The 22989-nt window shown below is 35.6% G+C and overlaps 1 protein-coding gene across 1 annotated transcript; it reads left to right on the top strand.

Annotated features, from left to right (window-relative positions):
* Positions 1–5163: 5163 nt before the first annotated feature.
* Positions 5164–11713, top strand: LOC114302826 (uncharacterized). Its single transcript, XM_028247905.2, has 3 exons — positions 5164–6001; positions 9954–10209; positions 11044–11713. The coding sequence occupies exons 1-3, from the start codon at positions 5696–5698 to the stop codon at positions 11427–11429; spliced, it is 948 nt and encodes a 315-aa protein (XP_028103706.1). The 5' UTR covers positions 5164–5695; the 3' UTR covers positions 11430–11713.
* Positions 11714–22989: the final 11276 nt, after the last annotated feature.

Genomic DNA, 22989 nt, shown 5'->3' with positions numbered 1-22989 from the left:
CCTACAAGCTAACAATGCAAAGGAGCTATGCAATACATGTTATGGTTGACCAAAACAACCAAAAACAGACCTTAAACATGGCAAAACAAGTACAAAAGTTTCACAAAGCTAGGCCAAAAGCATGCTTGAACAAGGGTTAAAACCTAGATGCATGTTAAGGCTACAATATGGCATTACAAGACATGTATGCTAAACAAGCAAGGTGTCTCCAAACCAACTAAAAACAGAGGCATATTATGGCATAATAAGCATGAAAATCAGCTGAGGCATGGCCAACACACAATTAGACTAGATGTTCCCTCAAGAGGTAAAAAGGGGCCCTTTTTAGGGACAACAAGAAGAGGGGGTGGCCCTCTCCTTCCTAGGACCTCAAGGCACCATCCTCATCACTGAAATCCCTCAAGATTTCAGTGGTGAGGAGGCCCAAACACAATGGTCCCGGAGCTCAACCAAAATGGCACAAAATAGAGCCTTTCAAGGCTGGAGAGGGGTCAAACCACCCCAAAGCTTAAAGCAACCTTAACCAACTATTTAGAACACTAAAAATTAGAACTTTTATATGTTATACACAAAGCTCAAAAACAGATGCAAGGTAGGCAAAAATGCAATGCAAAAATGGGGAATAAAGGGACAAGTTTCTTACCCTTGTAGACCCTCTTCACCAATGGTGAACCAGCTGGTTCTTCAAGCTCAAACCAGCTCCACAACTCCAAAAAACAACCCTCAAGGGCCTCAGCTCCAAGAAAAGGTGTGATGGTGGGTGTTTGTGTGCAAAACTAAGGCAAAAACACTCACAAAACAAAGAGAGAGAGAGATATAGAGATGGAAGACATATGAACCCTAACCCTAAAACTCAAAACCCTCTGAAAATTCTGTCTAAATTGTCTAACCTCTAAAAGAGGGAGAGAAGACCCCCTTTTATAGACAACTTAGTCTTGTAAAGCTTCCAAAGGAAGCTAACAAGAGGGCAATCCCTCCATACACGTGTATGGAGGGGGTGACAGTGTATGCCAGCTGCACAAAAATATCTGCAAAAGCAGATGCACAGTAGTCGGCCGGCCAAAAATGCAATTGACCAAAAAAAGATAGCCGGCCGGCCATCTATAGTGCCGGCCGACCAAGAATTTGGCCGGTGGCAACAAAACACAGCTGGTGGCCTCAAGCCATGGCCGGTGGAGTGTGGGGATGGCCCACAAGCCATTCCCTGCCCTTCCAAGGCAAAGCACAAGTGTTTGGTGCAAAACCAGACACAAAACAGTCGAGTCGAGAGATCCTGAGGCAAGGCGCGTAGCCGAGACCTCTGGGAACTCAAGACGAACACAAATATGGATGATCACCGAGTGTTCAAGCGGTGACGTCCAAGTCTTGAGGACGGTCAAAAATGGGGTGTCTACACCCCCTCTCAGTTTTTTTTTTTTTTTTTTGCCATGTATAAAATGTATTCTCTTTTTTTTTTCTTAACATATTCTTTGGTTAAGGATTTATTATATTGTTCACAACAAGTAGTTATTTGATATTTTGGGAACACTATGTGGTATTATTTATATAGTAGTTCAAATCAATAGTGTAGCGAAAAATATTATAGATTGGATATAATAAACTCATTATTTTCAAGTAGTTGACATACCACTTAGTATGATTTGTGATTTTCTTTGCGTTGAGCACCAAGTAGGTAATGCCATATGGTACTCTAAGACTGTTTAATAATTTTCATTCAAAACGCATCATTTATAAGCAATGCCATCTCTTTAATATCTTTTTGTCAAATAAAAATTAAATAGATTTTATAATAATTTGTGCTATAAATGATGTGTTTTTATTTTTTAAAATTAGGAATTTTGATCTATAATTTTTTGTGCTAAAATTGTAAACTTATATCATCATCCCACACCGAGCTATTCCATACTATTGTAGAATTTTGATTTGTTCTTATTAATAATGAATATATAATTTTTTATGTTTAAATTTATCTCATAAAATCATGATTATCTTAATGTTGCTCATGATTTTTTTTAAATAAAAAATTATAATTAATAAGTGCCCCATCTAATCTAATTTCCTGGCTCCACCACTGCCAACAACACTAACAAGTCTGACATTGATACAAGAAACGAGATAAAGAGTGTATTACAAAACAATAACACATGACAATTTAAGACAAACAAGTCATTACCAACATTTAACAATCTGATGTAAATATTGTTGGAAAATGGCTTTGAAAATTCTTACTTTTTGCTAAGTTTGAGCATTAATTAAAGGGGGACCCAAGTGTTATTTTTAATGTTTTTTATTGGGTTTATGTTTAATGTCGCGCAGTGAATAAAACCGTGTATTTGGTTGCTCAAAACCATTTCCGGATGAATGATAATTCAACGCGCATTTTCGGGTTCGTGAAATTGGATTTAGGTGGGTTTCCTACACATTTGTGAAATGTGCTTATCCCACATTAGAAATGCTTAAGGTTTTGAATGGGTTTATATACCTTAGCTTGGGATACTTGGGATGGGCCCCAAGGGGTACCCAAGTTTGCAGAAGGGTGAGGTCATGGATGAAGTGGGCTAGACCCATTGGACCCAAAACTAAAACCACATACACACGCTACCCGTCCAGTCGATCGGGCTTGTTCGGCCTAATACTTATCTTTTTGGGCCAAAATTTGTAATTTTTTTTATTTTTTATTTTGGTTTCAAAATTCAAAATAAAATTGGTCCACAATTTTTTCCTTCATCCAAACAATTATTAACCTACCCGAACAGGTTTGAACCTGTTGAATCCTTCCTGGACAGATCTGGAATTGTCCAAACAATCCAAACAGATTTTCTATCTGTTGAAATCTGTCCGAACAGTTACCTATCTGTTGGCACCTGTTCGAACAGCCACCAATCTGCCGATATAAAGGTTGCTTCTAGGAATTCATTTCAATTCAATGTTTTCCTTAGAATTTCTTCCTTCTTCTTTTTTTCTTCCTGTACTCTTGCATCTACTTCTGAATTTATATTTTAGGAAGAAAAAAAGAGAGTTACAACAGAGTTTTGGTTCGTCAGGCTTAAATTTGTAATGTTACAAATTTAAATGTTAGTCGTTGCATCCTGGGAAGTAAATGCCAGTTAAAACTCGAAACACCGAAGCAAGGGAAAAATCTACTTTAAGGAGATTGTGTTCAACACAAGCCTCGACATTAATTTCTGTAAGCATTTAATTCGGAAAAATAATTTATATAATTATTTTTTGAATTATTTTATTATATTATTTATTTAATTTATACATTTAATTTACACACACACACCACTATGGGTACAGCAAATATTGACATTATATATAATGGAATTCACATTGACCCAACAGAGGATTGACAACCATAATGTGAATATTGCCATTAATGTTCATAATGTGAATATTGCCAGTGATGTCACAATGTGAATATTTACATCATATTCCATCATATTTTTGGATGAAGATTGGGGGTTCTATGGACATAAAAAATCAACAATACCAATATTGATAGGGGAAAAAACCAGAGAGTTCATCACCAAATCACAACCACAAACAACATTAATAACAAATGAATGTAATATTTAACAAAAAAATCAACATCAACAACATGGACAAAGAGTGAAAATGGGAAGTTCATTCCAAAATCAAATCCAAAAACAACAATAATAATAGGGCAATGTAAATATATATATTAATGATTACATTATGTTATCATTGACTGAAAAACAGATGGTGGAATGATAATGCTTACTTTTGCTCCTCATTGTGGATGGGTATGAAAATTGACGGACTACACTCAGTCAACCGACGGGAAACACAGAAGAACGAACCACCCTCCTTTCGATATAAACCTTTGCAGCGGTGAGATGAAGTGGAATAACAGTGGTCGACGACAGTGGATGGTGGAGGACAACGGTGGTGAGGCAATATGAATCTAGGGTTACGGTTTGGGAGTTTTTTAGGGCCAACAATGAATTTTTTTGGGGAAATCAGTGTTTTGTGGAGTGAAGAGATGGAATAGGAATGGTTTGTTTTCAAAATGGAGTATGCGTGGGAGAAATGAAGGGAGGGTACTTTGGTCTTACTACACTAAATGAGACCTAATGGAATAATAAAAAATGATTTAAGTTTTATGGTATAAAATTGTTAGGAATGAGATTTATGAAAAAAGTTTCCTATTTTTAAATATATAAATAACATATTTATCTTATTTTTACACATATTTTTACATTATTTAATATATAAATAATAAATATTAAACGAGTTAGCTAACCAACCAAATTTTAATATATTTTGACTTATTTATTAAAAATTTAACAAGTTCGAGTTCGAGCTTAAATGCAAAAAAATATAAATAAATAAATAAATACAATTTAAATTTAACAAATTAAATTCGAACATGGTAACTATTTCGTTTTCAATTTTTAATTTATATTTTAAAAAATTTAAAAAGCTGTCATAAAAACTTATTTGATAATTTTTTTGATTTATAAATAGTTGTCTCGGTTTATAAATTTGAGAAAAAAACGTAAACTTAAAAAATAAGTTTACGTTATTGGTTTTTAAACAGAAATTTAAAATTTTGACTAACAAATTTTTTTTTTCAATTATAATGTGTATGATCCCATTGTCATAAATAAAAATAAATAAATATAAATATTTTAGGACCGTGAAAAACATGTTTTTTAATTTATGTTTTTAAAATTTTTCAAACATTTTATTAAAATCAAACCACATTTATAGTTTATATTTTGCTAAAAATAAACAAAAATTAATTTATAAATTTTTTATAAATATTAAAAAAACATACTCCCTCCGTCCCAAAATATTAGTCCCTTATTCCATTTTTCATTGTCCCAAAATATTAGTCCCTCTTTATAAATCAAGTACAAAAATAATGTAAATTTTCTATTTTGCCCTTCTTTTAAATTAATAAATAATTTAAAAAGTACAATTATGACATTGATATTCCCAAAAAATGTACTATCAAAAGGGTAATTTTAGAAAATCAACTTTTTTCAAATGCAATAAGTATACTACCAAAAAAAGTTAAATTCCCCAAAAAAGACCAATATTTTAAGACGGAGGGAGTAACAATAATATTTTGGGACGGAGGGAGTAACAATAAACGTAAGCATTAACAAACACTAAACTTACCAAACCAAGCTCAAACCTGAACGGCTCTATTGATTTACGCCTCTCACCATCTCTTTTTTTATTTCTCTCTTCAAAATCAAAATTCAGCCTCTGAAACACATACCTACCTCTCGCTATCTCTGTTCCACCTCAAACCCTAGTATGTCCTTCTCCATTTTTTCCCTCTTTATCTTCCTTAGGAACCCATAAATTTCTCTCCATATTGATCAAACCTCTGATCTATGTAACATTTGGAATCTTGTAAATCACATGCCAATCTCTGTTTCGTTACAATTTATTAAAAAATAAGATTAAAAAAATCTTCTATTACCTGATTTTATCACAGAATCTACAATCTCTTTAGATTTTTTAATCTATAAAATACTAATCAATTTTCTGTTAATATTATTCTTTTTATTTTTTTGAAACCCTCGTCAGATTAGAAGAAAATTCTTTGATTTATCTGAAAAACTGTGACAAATTTGTTGAAGGTCACAAATTTTGAGAAATTATAGTCAGTGTCTGTTTCTGAGTTTTTGTTTCATTTGGAGACCTGTGGCGAGAAATGGTGGGAGGTGGAAACAGGAGGAACGAAGGTTCGTTGGTGATTAAGAATACCAATGTGTTTGCAGCGCTTGAAACGCTAAGGAAGAAGAAGAAGTCTGATAAGGATCGTGGTTCTTCGAAGAGTAAAGGGTCTTCGGAATCAAAAGCAAAAGACGCCGAGTCGCAGGTTTTCTGGGCCCCAACGCCGCTGCCGGTGAAATCGTGGGCGGATGTGGATGATGAGGATGATGATGATTATTATGCTACCACTGCTCCACCTCAGACTGTTTGGGGTGAGACGAAGGAGAAGCAGGCACCTGTAGAGGTTTGTATATGAATGCTAGATATCTGATTAAACAATGAAATTATTTTTAATGATTAGGTGATTGGAATGTATGACATATATGGTTTATTGTTTAGGGAGACTTAGTGGCTATTTTATCAAGTTGAAAATTCGTTACAAAATAAGTCACTAATTGTAAGTTTTAGCAATATTTTAAAAAATTGATAGTAGAAAAAAGTCCCCAATTGTTAGCTTTTAGTGGCAGTTTAAAAAAATTGTTATAAAAGGTTTTTTTTTAGCGACGATTTTGCTATGACCAACTTTTCAGAGAACAAATTGATAAGACTTAATTGAAATTAAGTCTAATTATTAGGACCTGCTAGTAATTTACCTTATTGTTTATTTATTGAGTTTTGGTGTGTTGTTTGTGCTTGATTTTGGTAGCATTTTGTAGTTTATAACATGAGAATTTTATTGAAATGAATGAGTAGTAGTTTTGATGGTTTTCTCATTTACGTTTTGTGATGGTGAAATGTTTTAAAACAAGAAGTCACCTCATGATTGAGTGATTGCATTATATGTTGCATATGGTTTATCATTTGTTCGGCTCACTTGTGTTATTTGTGCGTGATTTTGATAGCATTGTAGTTTATAACTAGAGAATTTTGTTGAAATGAATGAGTAGTAGTTTTGATTCATTTACATTTTATGACGGTGAATTTTTTGAAAACAAAATTTTACCTCCTAGCTGTCTTCAATTTGAAGCGTGTTGTGTTGATTGTTGTGCTGGTCATACCACTATCGATGCTGCTTATTAAATTTATGCATCTAGTCATTTGAGGTGTATTCTGTTGTTTGGTGTTCTAGTCATACCATATTTATTTTTTATTTTTAGCATTAAATACTACTCACACCATCATTGTGCTTATTATTAAATTAATAATAATGCTCATGAACTCCTCTTCAACTAGCATTGTTATTGATTGTTTTCATATACATTTGCTGGTGAAATGTGTTGTATATGGCACCATTCATTTATTCACTTAGTTGAGTATACCTGACTAGAAGAAGTGTTGTTAAGCAAATTAGCTTTGCAACATTCATTTTGCTTGTAACTTGAATTAGCTTCTGAATGTTCATCTTTTGTACCAAAAGACTATTTTGTTGGAGGTAGCCAGGGGATATGCCCACCTACCTGATGGTTGCATTTTTTTTTTGTGTGTACATGTATGGTCATTTTGAAGATGGAAAAATTCTTTAATTTTTTTTCCTCTGAAAATTCTAAAATCCCTCAAGACAGTGATTTGTGATTATGATTCAATTTAAAACAATGAATAGCAATTTCAATCAAAAAATCAATAACAAATCGGCACAACGATTAACGTGGAAAAAATTACAATTGGACTCTTCTAATTGTGATTAAAAATCACAAGCCAAAGTTACAAAACAATCTACTAAGAAGACAAAAATGAATTATACATAAGAACCTATGAAGCATGGATACGGCAAAATCAGCGTTGTGGCGGTGTCGGACACGGGGACACGTACTGGACACGCCATCTGCCGTGTCCCTTTAATTTAATTTAATTTTTTTGTAGGGAACACGTGTGTCCAGATCTGGACACAGCGTGAGACACGGCGAGGAGGGAGAGACAAAGGAGAGAGAGTGTGAAGGAAGAGAGTGAAGAGACAAACCTGTCACGTGATATCATGTTCGATCGAAGTTCCATCTAGTCGAAGATCGAAGCTCCATTAGTCGATCAAACAGTCGAACACCCCAATCAATCGAAGCCTCTCTCTCTCTCTCTCTCTCTCTCTCTCTCTCTCTCTCTCGTTTTATTTTCTTGACTTGATTCATATCTATGTCTCTTGATTCAGATATATTCGTATCTATCTATATATCATAATAATAATAATTAATAACTATTATTATTATATATTATATAATAATTATTATATAACATATAATATATTTATAAGATGATATATACTTATATATATTAATAAATAAATAAAAAACGCATGTATGTAAAATAAAATAAAATAAAAAAATTAATTGGAACACATTATTTAAAAAATATAATAAATAAATAAAATTAGTAATGTATATTAAAATAAAAATATTTATAAAAAAATTAAAAATTTGCCGTGTCTGTGTCCCCATTTTTTTAGAAATTGTTGTGTCCCGTGTCTGTGTCCGTATTCGTATCCGTATCCGTATCCGTGTCTGTGTCCGTGTCCGTGTTCGTGCTTCATAGACGAGAACTCTCAATTACCTAACGAATTCACGCCCGAATTGAACCGAACCCGATGTGCCTCTTCCACCACCGCTTTTACGTTGGAATTGCTTTGCCCAATGTTGAATTCACAACGCTGATGTTGAATCCACAACGATGAGCCATTCCGAAATTCAACAAAGCTTTAGGCCCAAATTTTTCGAAATTCACCAATGAACACCTCTCTCTTTTTGTGAATGAAAGAACAAAACAACCCTTTATGATAGTCAATATAAAACTTGTTGATCAATCGATCACCCTCAAATCATCAAGGAAAACAATACATAAATACTCTTCATTATAGAACACTTTGTTTTCTTTTCCTCTCTTAGAATCTGGATGGGTTAAACCCTAAAACGAGCAAACGGCGCACTTTATACTAAAGAGATTTGCGACGGCCGCTCAATCGCAAGAAAGACTGCTCGAGCGGTGTGACTAAACACATGTAGGCCAACCGCTCAAGCGCAACATCTACCACTCGAACAATAAAACATGCTTCCCAGAAGTTCAAAACGCAGGTAGAGATATTGGATGAAGCACTTCAAAGCTCAAGCGCACGAAAAACTGCTCGACCAGTTAATCAACTTTGATTTCTCCCCGTGCTTAGTCAGCAAAGTGGCAAACAAGGAATGCTCAAGTCAAGATACGGAATGTCAACACAAACTCCTCTATACAGGCACGATTCGGGTTGGATTCCCATCTAAACTCTTATAACTCACAAAGACAATAGAGCAAATAAAAATATAACTGCATGGAGTTTTGTCCAACGAGATTGCCAATTACAAAACCTAACACTCTCAACTCAATAACATCTTACTGGCCAATGTGGATGGTGTGCTTATGTATTTTAATATTGGGACTGCTTTTATACATGAGGTCTGTCGTGATTTAAAACATGACACATCTTTAGTGGATGTTATGACTTGGAATTCACTTTGGAATGGTGGAATTGTTTGTTAGTTCGAATAATCTCATTGGTCCAAGCCTTCATATTTTGGTCAGGTGATTGTAGCGTTGGTTTGAATCTATGTTGGATTTTTTTTAAGGACCTAATGTTCAATATCTTTAAATCATAACATTTGCTCCTAGTTTTGTGATTGCATGCAAACACTAGTCGGTTTTCTTTCTCTCTCTCTCTCTCTCTCTCATTCCTATGCAGCTATGCCTAAGTATTAGTTTCTTTTGCCAGAACTGCACTGCTTCTGGGAGAACTAGGCAATTGCTGCATGTTTCTTGTTAACCTGGCCTCTTGGGTTGTGATACTTTCATTTTTGGTAGGCTAGGGGTGTGTCTTTTACCTCTTGAAGGGGTGTTACCATAGGGCATGTATCGAGTTTCATTGTATTTTTTTGGGGTAATATAATGCACACTCACCGAAAAAAGAACCAGGCAATTGTACATTTTGCAATGACTGCTGGCTTTCATAACTATTTACAACCCAATACGATCTCATCCCTTACTATACTTCTTTTGTCATTTTTGCATGAATTCTACACTTGAGACCTTTTTGTCCGTACAGTTTCTTGTTTCATTTACACCTAGATCCTCTGAATATTTTTGTCACTGCATGGAATTTGTATCTAGGCATGTGTTGCATGACATGTGATTGGTACATGATGCAATCAAGGGTAACATGTGGCATTATTGTAATGGCTAATTAAAAAAATAGAAAATGGTCCTGCAATATTGTTACTTATAATTATTGTATTGAGTAACAGGAAAGTGAAAGTGAAGAAGATATTCTTGATGAAGGTGATGAGGAGGTAGAGGAAGAGCATGACCAAGTACAAGAGGAACCCAAACAACCCGAGCATGTGGTGAAGAAGGCCCCCGAAGTTTCTTCAGCACCTAAGGAGACAGAAAAACCACTTTCTAAGAAGGAAAAGAAGAAAAAGGAGCTTGCAGAACTCGAAGCCCTTTTGGCCGATTTTGGAGTTACCCCAAAAGTGGATAATGCCCAAGATGAACCACACGGTAATTATGTGATCAATTATTTACCTCATGATCATTCAGTTCTGTTTTTCGATGTGGTCTACTCTGGTTACTCTACATGCAGATTCAGATTTTTGCTTGTCATATCCAATTTTCTAGAATTAGGAGAAATCTCTCTTACACCGTAGTCTGAAGTTTCTGGTGGTGTGAGAATAGAATTTTATTGATCTTCGATTGTTCATGTTCTTTGAAGAATCTGATACGATTTCTCGCTTTGAGGGTTAGTTTTGCAATTAAAGTCAAGTCCCATGGGGTTTATAAAGGTGAATGTATGTAGTTGAAAGCATTCATTTCCTCTCAGGAGGCTGTTCGAGCCCCTCTCTCTATATATATATGTGTGTGTGTGTGTGCGCGTGTGTGTGTTACATGTGCACCCAAAAGCTTCCATCTGTCGATCATGGTTGAAGCTTATGACTTGTGCTGTCATTGACTTTTTATTTGATTTCCACCTTCATATTAGTGTTCATTACATTACTGTGAAGATAGCTCTTCTCAAATATTATTGCCAATTCTTTATGTAATATTATCTTGACTGCCTTCCAACATTTTTCTACAATACTGTTCTAATATCATTTTCATGTTGTCTGTCCAAAGAAAAAATGAAATAAAATAAAATAAAAAATAAATTGAAATCAACTACAGTTTGGTGTCCTTTTTGTTTGGTAAGTTCTCGTCGGCCATAGATATTATGATTAGTATTTGCAAAATCATTTCAGTTGTAAAATTTTAGATTGTAATATTATAATATTTTACTATGGCTGTGAATGCATGTCTAAACAAGTCTGTGAGACTCTGTCTGTTTGCTTGCATTTGCAGAAGTGACAAAAGAGACTAAAAATGGAGAGGCAAACGGAAATGAAAAGAAGGAAAACGGTCCTATAGAGTCCAAAAATGCAAAGAAAAAGAAAAAGAAGGATAAATCTTCCAAGGAGGAGAAGGAACCACAAGATCAGGCTAATAGCTCAGATATCATCAATGGATCAAAGGAAACTGCTAGGACTGAACAAGCAGAAGATGATATGTCCGCTGTTGATGTAAAAGAGCGGCTAAAGAAGATAGCATCTGCAAAGAAGAAGAAGTCCAATAAAGAGTTGGATGGTGCTGCCAAAGCTGCTGCCATGGAGGCTACTGCCAGAAGTGCAAGACTCGCTGCTGCAAAAAAGAAAGAGAAGAATCATTACAATCAACAACCAGTTCGGTAAGATGCCACCCTTTTTGTTCGATATTCATATGAACATGATCACTGATTGTTCATTTATAAACAGCGAGTTGTTGGGCACCGATTCTGTGATACACCTTTAGTAGTTTTGCAGTGATATTCAACCCATTAAAAAAAACAAGGGGTCCTTTTTTAGCGTTAAGATGTTAGTGTTGCTCATTTATCATGTTACGGCTTTTTCAGATAGTTTTGGTCTTTGAGAATCCCTCTATTGATGGTATTTGAACCTAATCACTAATTTGTATTATAGTAGTGCCATTCTTACCATGTACCTATTGCTCTTGTATTTTGAGAAAGGTTCCACAATTTTTTGGTGGTAGTTCTACTTGTCTTTACAAAACAAAAACCAAATACTTGTCGTCTGGGTAAAATTAGAAATCATTTGTCAACCTCCTTCACCATCATGCTTCTCCAAGTTTGCATGGTGTTGTCATCTTCGTGGTTTGAAAAATAGACCTGAAAGTGTGGATGTTGTGGTTGTGGCGCAACGAGTAGCAGTTGGACCTTGTGATTAGTAGTACCCTTACATTGTGTGTGTATTTTGTTTTTGCTTTTGTTTTTCATTTTTTATTATCAATAGGGAGATAAATCTCCTATATTGAAGGGAAGGGGTAAGTGGTGAGAGAAAGAGATCAAGTTTACCTTGACATGTCAAGTCTTGGCTTTTCCCATCCATGTCATGTTAGGCTTATTGCGCCAATTGTGGGGAAGTTGATTGAAGCATTTATGACAGGTTTGTGAGGGCTACCAGTGAATATTTGGAGTTTAATCTCATCATTGCAAATTGGAATGACCGAGTGTAAGGGTCTTTTTGGTGAGCTTATATGAGTTGTTTATAACTTCTTTTTAAGAATTTGTGTCAAACTGTTTGACATACCTTCTATTTACAACTCATTAAGTATAAATAGCTTAAATAGGGCTCTTTTGTTTTATTATTTGGAAGTCTCGGGTAGGTTTTAATTTTTACTTTCTAATTATTAATTTTTAACTTGCAAAACAAGCCCTAAATTGAGTATAGGGAGTTAAAACTTCTAAGAATGGAATGAAGTTTGTTTGTTTGATACAACTTATTGTAAGTTAAAAATTAATGATCATAAAGCAATCAAAAGTTCCCCTCCTTTATCTTCTAGAAAATTAAAAAAAAAATTAGCTTAGGTTAGTTATTTATGTCTAATAAGTTGTAAGTAGAAGTTGTATCAAATAATTTAATATGGATTTTCAAAATAAAATAAAAAAAATTATAAGTGGCTCAAACAAGCCGCCTCAAACAGTCCTTAGGTTTTATTGAAGGCCCTTTTTTGATAATCCAATATAATACATAAAACAAAATTTTGTGAAAATAAATTGAGTGGGTGATATATTTGTAACTCATATTATTTAAAAATTTAAGGACTTAAAATGTGTTAAATCTTTTGGTTTTTTATTTAATGGTAAATTTGTAACTGTCTGTGTTTGTCATATCGTGGAGGTGTAGTGCCACCATCCAACAACCACCACCAGGAACGGACCCATGATTCGATCATTGGGGGATCAAAAACAAATATGAGAAGATAAGTGAAGTTAGATTTAAAGCAAGGAATTTTCATGTAATAAACAATTGTGATTTTTTATGCTATTAATTGAAAATAGATAAACTCTTATTTTTATTAAATATTTTATGTAACATTAATATTACGTTATAGCATCACTAATCAGTGGGAGTTTTTATATTGCAGTAGCGATAAATAATGATTGGGCTAGTGAGATACAAAAATTGTGAACTTAATTTAATTTATAAAGTGAATAATATAATTAAAATTTTATTTTAGAACATAACACGTTAGAGAGTTATCATGGTGTGCACTCTTTAAAAGCTACATATTGTACACACGTTATCACAATATATGTCTGTAGCATAACCATAACAAATTACAACTTCTTTCATCAAAATAGTTTGTAACATTTTGCATCACAAATAATTCGTAAGATTTACACTACACCGTTCATAACGTAACTACAATAATTCATAACTTTCACTTTCATTTTCACTTCACTTTTACTTTAGAGATGCATTCCATAAATTAACTACTCGTAACATTTATTACACATACCACTACAAATATTCTAAACTCTCGTAAATAAAAAAAAATCATATATTTCTTATAATAATATTTTTTTTTTTGTATATTACACTATTATTGTATTATAAAAAACTGTTAAAGAAAATAATTAAAATTATAAGATGATAGAAGGGCCATAGAAGAAGTTGGTGTGTTGAACTAAATCTATATATAGCAGAGCACCTTGTACAAAGCAGGGGCAGGGCCCCTGTAGTTCTATTTGTAGTTCTGTCCCTGACTACCACTATTATTATGGCGAATGTCACTGCCACTATTGTTATTTCACTGTCGTCACTATTGTTCAATTACCACCCTGTTATTGCTATTCCATTGCCACTATTATTAGAACCACTGCCACCATTCTCTCGCTCACTTTACCATAACAGAATCACTATTGTTGGCGACACCACACGGCTACAACCATTATTGTCACTCTATCATTGCCATAGTTGGCACAACCATTATCACTACCACTCCCATCACCTTTACCTTCTCATCACTATCACTTGTCATTATAGTGATTGGTTATAGTAAAAGAAGTTAGTGGAGAGTGGGTCTTCTAAGAGTATGTATTAATTTCTATTATGTCTCTCTTGAGTAGCTTTGTTTTGTTTTATTTATTTATTAATTTTTTTTTTTTTTTTGCCGTAAAAAGCTCCGAATTATTTTCAATTTGGACAAATTAAAGACAAACTGTAAGATTATGGGGCAAATTTGCTATGATTGGAACTAGATAGAACAAATTAATACAATCGGCAAATCTTAAGGACAATTACTGTTGAACATTTTTTTAGGAATTTTTTGGCTACTAGTTTATATACTAATTAATTTTATTAAATGAAACCCAAAAAATTAAATGCCAATCAAAAAATTGTTGGATGTTGTTGGTTTTTTTGACTTTCGAAGGTTAGTACTATAATTTTAAGCGTACCAGCAAGGATCAATCAGTTCTTATAGAAGATTAATTGTCAACTAATTATTAGACGATTGTGTTTTAGTTCTTTCAGCCTCAATGAAGATGACTTTTACTAAATAACAACTAAGTGAAGAATAATTTTAGAATTTTATTAAGTAAAATGAAAAACTTACAATGATCTGACCCAGCCTCGTAGAGATTTACAACAACAAGCTATTTGAAACTACTCCTATGAATGAAATGCAGTACAGAAATTTGAAGTACAGAAATGTAAAAAACTATAAAAATTGGAAGGGAAAACAAAGTAAATAAAACTGATTTTTTGATCTGAGTCTGGATCCTTCACTCTGGGGCCTTCTCTATTATTTATACTTCTCAATGATAACCGTTGAAGTGGGTTTTTAACTGTCGAAATGTCCTCTCATGATTGTTGAACATGTTCTCTCACAGTCAGTCCCACTACGCCACATTTACAGTTAGGCCTCCCTTCTGATTTTGAATTTGAACTTTGTGAGTAACTGTTAGACACATCACCTTATATCCCTCGATCGTTTCAGTGCTACGTAGACCCATTATTATCAATACGGGCTGACACGTGTGTGACTATGGTTGGCAACTGGTATTAATTCCCCAAATTGTCCTCTTCATGCCACGTGTTGAATTGTGATTGGCTTTTACAAATTATACAGCCAACATTACCCCCCGCACTAATATACCAATACTTGGTGATATTAGTGAATCAAGGCACTTTACCCACGTCCTAGGACGTGCATGAGCTTTGCATCTTCTTAGAACTGCAACCGACGTCCATCATTGTAATGTTTGTATTGCATTAAATTCTCTTCTACACCTTGAACATTTCCCACTATCTGAGCATTCGAAAAGACTGATACAATCCTCATGGCCAAGCAAACATTTTCTTACATTGATCAATCATACAAGGAGTCAATGGAAAATGGTTCTAGGCCTTGAAAGAATCTGGCATTTATTGATTACACCTATCCGCCTCTATTTATGCAAGTTATGGAAGCTTTCGCAACGTACCAACGTCTAGACTCGAAGTTCGCCAATTACGAACCCTTAGATCAAGCATTTGCAAAAATAGATCTTGGAAAATCTTCGTCTGCCCCATTATCTTCTGCATGGGACACAGCTACTTCTTCCTCTACCCCACCAACCTCTACATGGGACACGGCTGCTCCTTCTTCCTCTAGGTCTATTGGCTGGGGAAGCTGGCCAGAACCTAATGAATCCAAGCTAAGAGAGCAAATTAACCATCGATTCGTCAAATTCGCTGATCCTCTGTCATTCCCTCCTTTTGCTCGGATCTTGGTGGTTTACTTCTATGTACTCATCGATCGCCAATGCAGTTTGGAAGACAACTTATTTATAGCGTGGTACACATCTTCTATGCCTACGAAAATTGTAATGCCCTAAAAAAAAATAGCATTAATCCCATCAATTTAGACATGCATTGATATAAGAAATAAACATCATTCTATTCATCAGAGTAATTCTTTACAAAAGTATTACATGTTAACAACAAAAGTAAATGCCCTATGGGCTTACAGTTTTCCAAGTTAACACTTGGTTACAAAGAGGAGAGTACTAACTCAAATACACATTAAGCCCTTGGCTTGAAATTACATGTAACACAACAAAGATAATACAACCACAAACGTCTGTCTGCCTCTAGCCTCTCAAGTTATGTCTTTGGAGGTGGCATGCCTCCTGTACCTGAAAAATGGTGTCCCATATAGGGTGAGCCATAGCCCAGTAGAGATACACTAAACCAACTATAAGCAATGACTAAAAGATTATCAGTTGATAGATGGTCAACTCATATACATCCACTTATATTACATTTCTGCTCCATGATAATCATGTCCATATTACAAATTCACTTTCCATTTCTTATTCAACTTTGAGTCTGAAAACAAGGCTCAGTACCCTGGCCAAAACATTTGATGCAATTATAGTTCATCACTAAAACATTTCCGAAATTTATAGTGGATACACATTTTGATGCTGTATCATAGTCAACAAAAACATTCCTATATTTCTCAAATGATATACATTGTAGTGCTATATCAAATCAACAAACAATTACATACTTCACGAATGATAATGATATATATTTTAATGCAATATCAAATCAAACAAACAATTACATACTTCACGAATGATAATGATAACATTTTAGTGCTATATCAAATCAAACAAACACTTCTAATTCGCAGCCTGATACACATTGTTAGAGGTGTGCATAATACCGCCGAAACCGCCGAAACCGCACCGAGTCGCACTGCCAAGGTAAATTCGTTATTATTTGCCAATCGAACTGCCGGTTTTTGGTAAGAAAAATGGCAAATTCTAGTGACACTTTTATCAATCTGCCAGTTTCTATTTTTCTTCCAAACCGCACCGACCCACACCGCTATTAAATCATGTTTTATAAGATTCTAAAAATTCTTTTTTACTTAAGTTTGCTTGTTGTTCTATACCTTAGAATATAGTATTGCATTACTACTTGAGGGGAATTCAAGATATCAGTAATCCAAAATAAAATTGGATTCCAATTCACTTTTCAATCTTTTTTTTTTTTTTTAGCCATGTTGCAAACTTGCATCAACTCACTTTTCAATCTAAATACTTTTCAACAGTAAACATTTTCAATATATTGCAAACCCTGAATGATATTAATTTTATGTATTGTATTTGATCATTGTAGCTTCTACAGATGCTTGTAATGAACTGATGGCATAATCGTTGATATTATCATGTTGTTGCTACACTTGCGATATTAGAAGAAAGCTTCGCAAGATGCTTTACATCACGGTATCTCTCGTCTTTTTTTTACTCTTTGATTTAAGTTTTGTAATTTGAATTATATTTTTTATAAACCGCCAATCCGCCCGAACCGCCAAGGCAAATCCACCATTATTTGCCAACCGAACCGCCGGTTTTTTATAAGGAAAATGGCAAATTCTAGTGACATTTTATCAATCCGCCACCCGCCATACGGTTTCTATTTTTCTCTCAAACCGCACCGACCTGCACCGCGCACACCTCTACACATTGTAGTGTTGTATCACTGTCACAAGAAAACACTTCTAATTCGCAGCCTGATACACATTGTAGTGCTGTATCACTGTCACAAGATTCGGTTTATAGGTTCAGCCCCATTCTTCCAATAAACCGTGGAGTACAACCCCTTTCTCCTCCCATACAATACAATGTATATAAACAATTATCATATACAAATTCAATCTATCAATACAACATTTTGATGTATTAAACCAATTGCTATGTTCATTAGTATACTCAATAGATTAGCTTTAGTTTGCCTAATCATCATACATTGCCTACAACAATCAAGACTATCCTCCACCGATAGCCCAATATAGTTATTTCTAAATAGGAAATAAATGCACCAGTTTGATATATTGTCAACAGTTTAACTAGGTGAGCGATAAGTGAGTCCAACTACACCCTTTAACCCCATATCTTTCTAATTTGAATATTTCCTATTCAATTTCTCAATTCCCTAAATTTCTTGTACAAATTGTAATTAGGGCTTTACCCATAATCTACATAACAACACTAAGGTTCCATTTTCTTCAATAGTTCAACATTAGCCTCATTTCTCTTTATCAAACATGCATATAGGTTTACATATAACGAACCCCCATCTTTTGTAAAATTTCACAAAGACCCAAACTTTCTCAACAAATACCCAACAACCCCCAACATATCAAAATGCTAAAAATTCAAAGACAAAACTCATAAGGAAGAATAGGATATCCCTACCTCAAATTCAGAGCTCAAAGGGAGAAGATGACGAAACCCAAAGTGCTCCAAAACTCAATATGCTCGGATCAAAACGTAGCCCTCAACGATCAACACAACTTTTGTAAAGGCCAAAGATGAGGAGATCACTCCTACTAGATCAATACTTAGAGAGAAGTTGAGTTTTGGTGAGAGAAGCTCTCAAATGGCTTTTTCAGAAAAGTAAGAGAGAGAAAGGATGTTGAAATGTGATTCAAAAGTGCACAGCAGCCAACTGATATACGCATGATCTGCTCAAGCGGAGAATAGAACGCTCGAGCGTCAAGCACAAAAACTGGAACCGCTCGAGCGCAAGAAGGCCCACTCGAGCACCAAGACACAAGAACAAAATACATCTGCTCGAGCGCGAAAACCAGTTCGCTCGAGTGTAGATTACCCCCTCTCAGAACTTTCGCAGACAATGAAACCAAGCTCTAGCGCCAACAGACCCGCTCGAGCGTGACCCGCTCGAGCGTAAGGAAACCCGCTCAAGCGTGAAAAACACATCTGCAGAAGTTTTGCAGAGGCACAGACACTGGAAGCGTGAAAACTCCGCTCGAGCGTGATATGGTCCGCTCGAGCGTACAACTAAAAATCCAACTCCGCTCGAGCGCAAATGTACCCGCTCGAGCGTACCACCAAAACTCTGGGCAACAAGGAAAGGGACTAAGGCTCAACCAGCCTGTTCGAAACACGCCCAACACATCCTCAAACTCAGACATACGAAATCTAAAGGATGACAACATGACATTCAACCACCAACTCCACGGAACCTACGACCGGAACACTGTACATAAAGGGGACAAACCCGGGATCGCTATAACCTCCCCCCCTTAAAGAATTTCATCCCCGAAATTAAGAAAATAACACAATTACAAGGTCAACCGACCACAAAGCACTCAACCCCGAGCATTTAGGGAAGAAACTATTCTCTCAACAAATTTGTAGTTAACTCTCACAAAAGAAAGGACTAACTAAAGGAACACGTTCCAAAGACAACACTCGGGCACAAAGGACCTCAACAAAACTAAACTCTGCCCGAGATAGATCACCAAAACACCCAATTAGCACTCCCAGCTAAGTTACTTCTCAACAATTATAGTTCCAAATAAAACAACCAGCGCAAATCCTTTGTATAAATATAAGGGAAATCATCCTCTTGCTCATGAGGCATATCTCAAAGAAAATCAAATTTTCAACGTTGGCATTCCAAAACAAACTTTGCATTTTTTATGCGAAACTTAAAAGTTTTGTAAACATTTTTCATAAATACGGCGTCATTCATAACACATGACCACCCACAATTCACTTGCCAAATACCGAAGATAGTGCGAGCAACTCCTCGTCCAGAGGAAGCACAAGGATACAACCCTTCATTCTTAGTCAAGAAGGCAAAACTTTGCTCTTTTGACTAGCTTAAATGTGTGAATAACCCCCAGTTCCCTTATTCCTTTGGGATAGACCCTCATGCGCCTCCTTTTCCTCAAAACCCTCACTAGATGGAAGAACTGAGACTTACTCTCTTTGAGAATTAGTTTCTTCCTTCCTGCCAACCTCCAAATTTTCCAACTATATTTAAGTGATATCAAGCTCAACTTCTACTTGCAGCTTTTTCTCCCTTGCCCTTCAATGTTCTTGGAGGTGATATTCCTCTTCAGAACTTTCGATGGGCTTGTGACATTACGACTCAGGGTCACGTCCTCAACCCCATTGCTCAAGCAGAACTTCAGATGTTTTTGGATCAACTCTCATTGCTTCTATATTTGCACCAAACTTCTTTGGCTAGCACTCAATCTTTGGACAAAATCTCAGCCCATTGAATTCACACCCAGTATGAAGCAAAGAATCTTATCGACGAATATAATGACTTTAAGAATAAAGATTCTGCATACTGGGATGATCTAGATATGGATGAGATGGAACAAGGATTGAAAGAAATAGAGTTTGAAATGAAAGCTGAACAATTTTTTCATCAAATAAGAAAATATCAGCTACAGCAACCCAGCTTGGAGAGGATAGAGGACAGAATAAAAAAGGAACATAAATTCATTGACCACTGTTGGAACAAATTCCATGACCTTGTTATTCTTTCTATTCCTTATTTTTATGAAATTGAATTTGCAGCCAAGAAGGCTTTCTAATGTAATTACTTTCATATTAATAAAACTAAGTTTTCCTTTCTTTATTCGACATGGTCTGATTTTATATTCCAATTGCATACTTGTAACCATTCTATTCGCCCAAATCAAACAAAATCATAGCTTCGAATTTACCAAGTTTGTCCTTTGAAACCTGATTTGAACATTTCTAATGGAATACTGGAAACCTAATTTGAATATCTCCAACATATGGAGTGTAATTGACAATATTTGCCTTAGGTCTTCTCATTCCAATCATATGGTTAACACAATCAACAGTTTTGAATTAACTATTTTTGCTTCAAAAAAATAGTCTATGCTTTTCGAAGTATGGAAACTTCCCTTAGGGATTGCATTGTTTTATTCTTAAAGAATGAGTCCTTTTGGGCTTTTTCACTGCTTAACCAAATATTAGCTTTTTACAACTTCGAAATCTAAAACAAACAAATTCTAGCTGCAGAGTATTTCAAAGTTTACTTCGAAAGACTTTATTTTCAACAAGAAACGTAAAAACAAGTCTTTAATACCCCTGAAGCAAAGCAAGACTTGAGCATTTTGTACTCTTAGGTATGAAACGTGCTTCGAAATCAACTACCTACTTTCGAAGCCCTAGCTGGATGTTTGTCATCTAGCTTTGGAGCCAAACCTTGACTTCGAAGCTAAATATTTGATTTCGAAGCCAATCTGAGTGTTTGAGATACGTTTCCCTCCCAAATGATCACTTTTGAGAGAAACTTTTCATATTCGTACCTTCAGTATTTCTTATGAATTTTGCCCGATTAAATTGATTAGGCATCTTTCGGATAGAAAGGTTTAAAAACCCTTTCCTTTCATGCTTTTAATTCACTTGCTCGCCCAACACACAAACCCTTCATCTCTATTGACCTCTTCTCTTCTTTACCCTCTTTCTCAACTTTGTCCTCTGAAAACTTCTGTCAATGGCTTATTCCTCCTCGAAAATACCAGTCGTAGAGCGTGTGAGTCCATCCGTAGCCTTAAAAAGGATCATTGCTGAAGAGTGTAAGAAATACAAAGCTAGCGAGAAAAATGCTATTAATGGGCGTATTTTCATTCCATGTCGCCATAAGCAACATGAATGTGTGTTTGGGCATATTTTTAAAGCGGTCCCTACTCAGCTTCCAGCTCTGTATCCACGTTTGGAGGACCATTGCCTCCTTTATGAAGGCGGTCTTGATTGGGGAAGTTTGAGAGTGAACTGACCCCATCGCCACTGGTCTACAGTAAGACCAGAATGTGAGGAATGATATGATCGGGTCGTCCCTGCTAGAACACTGGATCTCTAGGAACTTTGCCACTTCGACACCCTTCAACTGTCCAGGTTCACCATTTTGGAGGACCCATTTTTAATACCTACTGCTCTTTATTTTTGGAATTCTACTTTTAATTTCTTCCAATTTAGATGTGGTATGATGGCTCCTACTGTCCTTGACATCTGGCATCTATTAGGGTTATTCCCTATTGGTACTCCCTTTGGTCCAGACTACCCTAACCTTAGCATCCCTTTTTCTCTTCCCCCTCTGAACTCATCCTATAGTGACTTTGTCAAGGCTGAGAACAAAAGGGAAGGCCCTGTGACGAATAGGGAATTCTTTTCCTTTTTATTGTATTGGCTTTGCAAATTCCTCTTCTGTACTTTTTCTCAAAGGATTATGCCTGAGTTTGCCCCTCTTGCCAAAGCCTTTGTTTTGCATAAACAAGTGGCCTTAGCTCCATATGTTTTGGGCCATGTCTACAAAGTTTGTTCCCTCTTTTGTGAAAAATCCATGGATGTCAATCAAGGAGGGCCATTTTGGATACTCCAACTCTGGCTTTTTGCATACTTCACTGATTTGCGCTCTAAATGTCTAAAGTTTTTAATGCCAAACCCTATCACTTATGGCATGAAGTTAGCCAATGTCTCTCTTTTTCTTTCCAACTTTGCCTTTTACTTTTTTTTTTCACCAACTCCCAACTTCCCCTTCTTCTCCCATATTCTTTTGTCCCTTCGAAGCCAATATTGGCCCAACCTGGCTGAGGACCTTTCTGAGCGATAGGTTCTGCTCTAGGCCTCAGCACAAAAATATGTGGGCTTCTATTTTGATCCCGAGAGAGCTATTCATTGGCACTATGAACCCTAGAGCTTATAAGTGCATCTCTGAGCCCTATTGCCCTGCCCAATTTGCTAAGCAATTTGGACTCTCTCAGGGGATCCCTATCCCTCTCTGCAGTCAGTCTAACTCAAACCTTGCAAGCAAAAAACTGAGGACTCCAAGATCCAGATTAGAAGAGGCAACCTCCAAGTTTATCCAAGACTTCATTGATTTTGAATACCTACCTTTCACTCTCTAAAGCAATGCACTGAAAAGATACCAGAATTGGTGGATGGCCAATATGGATGTGCACTTGGCCATTGCTCCTCAAGATCTATTAGTGGTACTAAATGTGCCTCAAACCAAGTCCAAGGGGACTGGAGTTATTGCTTCCTCCACTGCTCATGCTACCCCAGCTCTTACTCCTACTACCACAAAGTCTGCTCATGCTGCCTCGCCTCTTCCTAGAGTC

The sequence above is a fragment of the Camellia sinensis genome, chromosome 11, assembly GCF_055761805.1.
Source record: "Camellia sinensis isolate YWXY chromosome 11, ASM5576180v1, whole genome shotgun sequence".
Classification (NCBI taxonomy): domain Eukaryota; kingdom Viridiplantae; phylum Streptophyta; class Magnoliopsida; order Ericales; family Theaceae; genus Camellia; species Camellia sinensis.
The sequence above is the reverse complement of the archived record's forward strand: the minus strand, read 5'-3'. Positions and strand labels throughout refer to the sequence as shown.